Genomic DNA, 6640 nt, shown 5'->3' with positions numbered 1-6640 from the left:
TTCCCATGTGATTTCTGTGAAGAGAAGTGCAGCAGAATGGATAACCTGGGACCATGTTGTGGCAAATTGTTATACCTCTGGGATGGAAGCTGTGTACACTGTCTGACTCTGCCTGCTGCTGGTTATAGCAGGTTGTGATTAGAAACAAAGTATGTTTATAGGTATGATTAACCACAGCTCTACTCCTAAATGAAAGCAAGAGGGTACCGGATAGGTGCATGCATACGTGGGAGCTATGGTGTTCTTATGTTTGCTGCCTGTTAGCTTGTGACCCAGTTCTGGAACCACCTCAACTAGCTGCGGCTCTGGGAGTTCAAACTCTCATCAGATTTCCTGCCCCTATACAACCTGCACAGTGTTGGTAAATTGTCTTGTGCTCATCTGTTCTGTCTGGCAGGCTGTGTGTTGTGCTACTAGCCCCAGGTTCTTATCCCGGACTAGTAGAGCATACAGTGTCAGAGATGTCAAATAACCTCTTGATGTCTTTTTCAGGACAAGGTGATACAGTGAGGTGTTTTTACTGTGATGGGGGTGTGAGGAACTGGTCATTTGGAGATGATCCTTGGAGGGAACATGCCAAATGGTATCCAGGGTAAGTCAGTCTTGGTTAACCCATGTCCCTTGTAGCAAGACAAAAAGCCACACTGTATTTCCACACTAATGTTGTCTTTCATAAGGTAGAAGTATCCTCAGCTGAGAGACAAATGAGTCACGGGTGTACTCATAACACTGCCTGGAAGCAGTGCTTATTATTAGCTTCTAGGTTTTTTTTCTACCTAGCAGGTAATTTTTCTTCACTAGCAGGTGAAAAGCTAGTCAGGTATGTTCAATCATGTTTAACTGCATAAACTATTGCAATAGTCTTTAATCTTCTGGGAATCCATGAGATTTCAAGAGGTTCTGAATCCTCAAGGTCACAGCTGCACAGCAAGGGACCGTCTTTAGGTCCTACTAGTGGGTCAGGATAGGAAACTTGTTTCTAGGTCAGTCACTCAGTCTGCACTGTCTTCCAAAAGTGCCTCCCTCCTACTCTCTTCTCATATGTGGAAGAACCAAAGATTGACTTGAAAACCTAATCATCATGTCTTCAACTGCCTCTCCTCTCCTGTTTCTTCCTTCCCACCTTCCCCCAAAAATAGTTGGTGTCTGCTGTCTCTCTGTGTATGTTATCCCTTACAAAAGGTCGCTCACTCCAGGACAGTTGGCTTCAGTCCCTTTAGGCTTCTAGGCCACATCTATTCCAAAGGCTGATTTATCACTGTTGTGTTCTGTTAATGATGGAACTTACTGAATGATGGCTGTCTATAGCTAGTTTTTTAAAAAAAACTGTACAAACAGAAGTGACAAAGCCTCAATACTTAAACCCTCTTGCTTTAAAAGCAAAAATCAAATGGTCATATTCAGGTAGAATGACACAGTTCAGTTCTGCAAATTTTCTAATTTGACCTAGAGTTCACCATCTAAAAGGTCAATTAAAATCACTTTGACATCAAAGATCAGCTTTGGTTTTTACTGAGGTACAAAAAAAGATATTGTAAGCCTTGTTTTTTCTGTGAGCTGGTCTGTTATCACATTTTCTTTTGATCTGTTCCAAAGGATGTTGCAACTGAGCTTATCTTGGGCCAAACATGAAGACTGAATTAAGGGGGGGGACCATGAGCCTCTTAGTGTTGCCTTTCATGAAAGGCAGGGGGTGGGGAATGACCATGATACTCCCTCTTCAATGAATATAGCAGTTTGCTCATAACCTGATAGCACCTTTTGCTTCTGAAATGCAAACTACTGCTGCTACTTTCACTTGTTATCCTGAACTAATGTATTTAAATCTTTCTGTTTATAGGTGTGAATTTTTATTGCGGTCACGGGGCAGAGAATTTGTTAGCAGTGTTCAGGAGTCCTTTTCTACCACCCTGATATCTCCAGTGAGTCATGAATATTTTGTGTATGGTGGATGGGCGTTGGTAGATAAGGGGGGTGGGGGTTTGAACTCACGCTTTTCCTTTGTGACCTTTCCAGAGAGATTCCTGGGATCAGACGGAACAAGATTCCTCTGCTTCCCAAGGTCAGTGCTGTAATTACATGGTGGTTTGTGTATTCTCTTAAAAGTGGTGCACTCTTACTTTTTTTTTTATCCCACCCCAGCTACTGTGGACTCTGTAGACATGGTGTTTGAGAGATGCTTTGATATTCAAGAAGCTGTTCAACTTCACTTTTAGGAAATGGTCTCTAGGACAAGAAGCACAATTGCTTGCTCTTGAGACCTCTTAGCCTAAGACAACAGATGTTTAGCTGGTCTGGATAATAATGTGATTTTTTTGGGTGCTTGCCTAACTCTTCCTTTGACTTGTCTGTGCTCTTGATGTTGTCTGTCTGTAGAGCATTTCAGGCTACAGCCCTCTAAGCATACTTGATAGGAGACCATAGAACAGCTAGGGGGTCCAGCTGTTCGTGCAAGTGTAGATCCTGAGGATCTATTCCCATTCATCAGTTGCTCCTGGAAATTTACGTCAGTGAAATTTGGCTCCTATAACTGTGGAGAACTGATTTTTCTCATTCTCTTTAAGAGCCTATCCAATAGGATGAGCTTAAAGATTTAAGCCTTTGAAGGGGCTGCCAGCTGAATTACCCACTTCTGTCTTTAGTGATGAATGGTTGAGCTAGATTATGAAGTAGGAGAGACTTCAATTGGGATGTTCCACTTGATCTTCATGAAAGCAGTTTTGAGACTTCTCTTGTGGGATGTGAGAACAAAGATTAGGATGCTGGACTGCAGCCAAACATGGGAGACTTGGTTCACTGATACAGTAGAATAAATCATCCAAAACTAGTCTCTTGGATTTTATGAAACTGCTTTTGACTTTTTTGACTTACGATTGGAAGTAAAAAAAAAAAATGTAAATCTGGATGTTCTAGCTATATAGCTAGCTTGAGGAATGTTCTAGAATATATTAATGCTATTTTACATATGATAGCTTCAGGGAGTGGCATACTCTTGGCCCAAAGTTCTGCCTTTTTGGTAAAGTATCTGCTCACTGCTTTACAGATCCTCTGAGGAATTGGGAATTGCAGGCTCTTCCTTCTCTGGATCAGTTTACTGCAGTACAGAATGTCCTGCAGATGGGCTTTGACCCCACCTGGGTCGCTACCCTGGTGGAGAATAAATACTTGCTGACTGGGAATTTCTACTTTACTGAGTCGGAATTGATTTCTAGTCTGCTTGAGCCAGACTGGGAAGAGATCAGCAGTGCAGAGGGAAGCAGAAGTATGCCTGACTTGCAGAGCCATGTTCTTGGTGGATATTTAACTTCTAGTTCACCTCATCTTCAGCGTTGTTGTAAGTGTCTTGTGGGTCTGCTTTCTCTTTTCCTAGCTGGAATTAAGTGTAGTAATGTACCCAAGCCTGCCTGTCTTGGAGAGGCTGAAGAACAAGGTTCTATTTTAAAGACAGCTGAAGGAGCTGTGATTACTGGGGTATCACTAACTATGTCTGCCTCCAATAGCCTATGGTGTAGATATCCTTGATATTTCCTGCTGTCCTTAGACCTGAAGTAGCAAACAGCTGCATGATGTGGAGGCTCATGCACAAATTCACATCTGGTGCACACAGAGGCACTTGTCTGAAGTAAGGCTTCTGGGATGGATGAGTACTCCAAGCCTATTTAAAACTGAATCAATGGCTTGATCAGAAATATCTATGCTGCTTATTTGTTTGGATAATATATATTCTCCTTAACTTATCTATGTCTGTCTTATCTGTTTTGTGGAGTCTGTTTGCCAAGTGAAGTTTACTTGAAGATGCAGTTCCACACAGGCATTCTCAGTTGGCCAGCTAGTTCTCAAGCTCCTGTGTCTATCACAGACTGCCATCTCTTTTTAGTAAGGCAATAAAAAATTTCTACAGAACTGAAAGTGTGATTAAATAGTAGCACAGGAGCAGGAATGAGCAGCTGATTGCCCCTGCTGTCTGATAAATAAACCAGCTTTGAGGAGACTGATGTGGACATGTCTAGGTAGGGAGGTTAACATACATGGTGCCTGAAGCACAACAGCGAACATCAGCTTCACCAGGCTGTGTGAGGCTAACAGCAGAGTGCCGAGCTGTTTAACCTAGGGCTACGGAAATTCAGGATGTTTTATCTTTCTAAGCAGCACTGTCTGAAGAGGGAGGAAAAGGGTGTAGCATTTATTGTTGTCTTTCCTGGTTATACAGATCCTGGTCAGAGAGAGATGGAAACATCAAGTTCCAGAGAAGAGAGGCAACCTGTACAGCAAAAGGAATCAGGTGCACTGGGCTGACTGTGGTGGTGAATGATGTTGGGCATAACTGGGATTTTTATAGTAGTGGTATCAGTGGTTATTGTATTAATTTATTTTTTAAACCTTAAGGGGGATGTGTGTTGGGTTGAATGGCAACTGAACATAGAGATCCTTATTCAGGAATTGGAGTTCACTGTGAAGCAGACTTATACAGGAAAAAAAAATGGTGTATCAGGATAACTTACATTTAAAGAGATGTTGGTATCTCTCCCTGTTCAGTCCAGCATGTGTAGGTATGCTGCATCTTGTGTACATAAGATGGTATTTGTAATAGATGTAGCTTTTCAGTTGACATGAAATTTGCTTGAGAGGTGCTCTTGCCATATTCAGTCTCTCCATAAAATGATGAGCAAGTTAGCGTGACTCCCTGAGATGACAGGCCTTGCACGCTGGAGCTGTTACAATACTAACAGTTTGGGCTTTTTTTGTTTTCTTTTTTGGTAAAGATGGGTCTCGGATGAGCACAGAAGAACAGCTCCGACGCCTGCAAGAGGAAAGGATGTGCAAAGTGTGCATGGACAGGGATGTGTCTGTGGTGTTTGTTCCGTGTGGCCACCTGGTAGCTTGTGGAGAATGTGCCCTCAATTTGAGACTGTGTCCTATCTGCAGAGCAGTCATCCGGGGAAGTGTGAGAACTTTCATGTCCTGAACCATGATGTGCCTAAGGGAAAAGATAAATCTATACAACTCATTCACAGCACAGCAGAAGAAAACAAGTAAATAATTCAATTTATGCTGGAGCAATCCTAGTTGCAGGCTACCTTGGCATAAACTTACTAAATGTGCTTCCTAGGCACAGTGTTTCTAGTAAGAGCTGCTGGTTTGCTGTACTCTGGCTGATCTTGCTGTAGAACTGCTCCAGATGAACTCTGCTGCTTCCTTTTGTCCTCCAAACAGAGGCTTTTATTGACAGTCTCCTCTGAATTCTTGCATTCTCAAATGAATCACTGCTGTTGAAATCAAGGGCTGGTTTTGGTAGACTCTCTGGTTCTTTTGCTCTCACTTAGCAGTTGTTTAGTCTTCTAGGGTTGATGGCTTCCTTCATTAAGTCTGAGTCAAAATGAGAGTGTTTGTATAAAAAAAAATGCATGCCACTGAGACCACAGTACTCAGCAGCAGTGTATTGTGGGGGAGCATGTAGCTTTTCCTTCTGAGCTCTTTGACTCTTTTTTTACCCTCCACTTGTTGAATTTTCAAAAACTGATAGAATGTTTTGGTAATACTCAAATCTGCATAACGAAGTGAAAGGCCTGGGCTGTTGTAGACCTCCAACCTCTCTACTCTCAGCTGACCCCACCCCCCTAGACTGAAGGCAAAAGGTCCTTTAGTTAGGGGTGCTAGACAATCTTATGGAAGCATTTTACAGACCCTCCCTGGCTGTAGGGGACTATCCTATGAGAAGTTAACTCTGGAAATATAGCATTTTAGGACCTCTGTTTGCTGGCAAAACTGATATTTCTTATTTTAAATGGAACGTTCTATCATGCAGCCAAAAAGAGGAAGTTTTGTCAATATTATAGTTTGTTAACTGCAGGGGAAAGGAAATGTTTTTAAAAACTGTTATTTTTCACTGAATAAAAATATTCTCTTTTGTTTATCTTACAGAAGTCTGAGTATCTGATTCTAGTACAATGCCCTACTTGGGGAGGGGGTGTAATGGTGTCTTAAGATGAGAGTAGCATCAGGTTGTAGATCACTTAAGCTTCTGTCCTTCAGTACTACATGGGCATGAGAGAAGCAACTGTTCTTACCACCCATTAGCTTCCTTTTGGAATTCACAAGACAGCGTGTGGGTCCTCCAGACTCTTAACTGTAGAAGAAGGTGTAAGGATAAAGGAAGATAAAGAATACATGAAGCTGTGCAAGTGGGGAATATTTCTGCATCTGAACATGATGCAAAGTTTTGGTACATGGTTCTTAAATACATCTGTGAATACATCTGTGGAGACTGGAGCACTGGCTTCTGCCCCTTCTGTTTGGTTCCAGCTCTGGATAATGAACACAGCTATAGGCTTGTCTCTGAGTAACTTTAAGATGTCAGTTATGTCTGGGCCATGTTGGAGGGTAGGTCTCTATCTGTGCCTTCAGAAGAAGGAATATTAATGCAGCACTTGGCAAGGGTGAGAGAAATTACCAGCTGAGTAGTTTAAACTCTCCAACTCTTGGAGGAATAGGTGGGTGTTTGCCAGAGAGCAGCTTTCAGAGGGAACAGAATTGCACCACCATGGCAAATTAGGTGTTGTGTCTTGGTTCAAGCAGGCACTTGCTTTGTTTTGCCTCTGTAAATAACAGCAAATACAGTTTAAGTAGATGTGCTAATCTG

At 42.2% G+C, this 6640-nt stretch overlaps 1 protein-coding gene across 1 annotated transcript in view; it reads left to right on the top strand.

Moving 5' to 3' along the window:
- Positions 1-4966, top strand: part of BIRC7 (baculoviral IAP repeat containing 7) — a 6521-nt gene extending 1555 nt beyond the window's left edge. Inside the window, exons 2-7 of the mRNA XM_010149445.1 lie at positions 493-592; positions 1841-1926; positions 2021-2062; positions 3044-3262; positions 4226-4282; positions 4764-4966. Of these exons, the coding sequence (XP_010147747.1) occupies positions 493-592; positions 1841-1926; positions 2021-2062; positions 3044-3262; positions 4226-4282; positions 4764-4966 (707 nt within the window). The remainder of the gene's footprint in view (positions 1-492; positions 593-1840; positions 1927-2020; positions 2063-3043; positions 3263-4225; positions 4283-4763) is intronic.
- Positions 4967-6640: the final 1674 nt, after the last annotated feature.

This window comes from Eurypyga helias, unplaced genomic scaffold (assembly GCF_000690775.1).
Source record: "Eurypyga helias isolate BGI_N326 unplaced genomic scaffold, ASM69077v1 scaffold24743, whole genome shotgun sequence".
NCBI lineage: Eukaryota > Metazoa > Chordata > Aves > Eurypygiformes > Eurypygidae > Eurypyga > Eurypyga helias.
The sequence above is the reverse complement of the archived record's forward strand: the minus strand, read 5'-3'. Positions and strand labels throughout refer to the sequence as shown.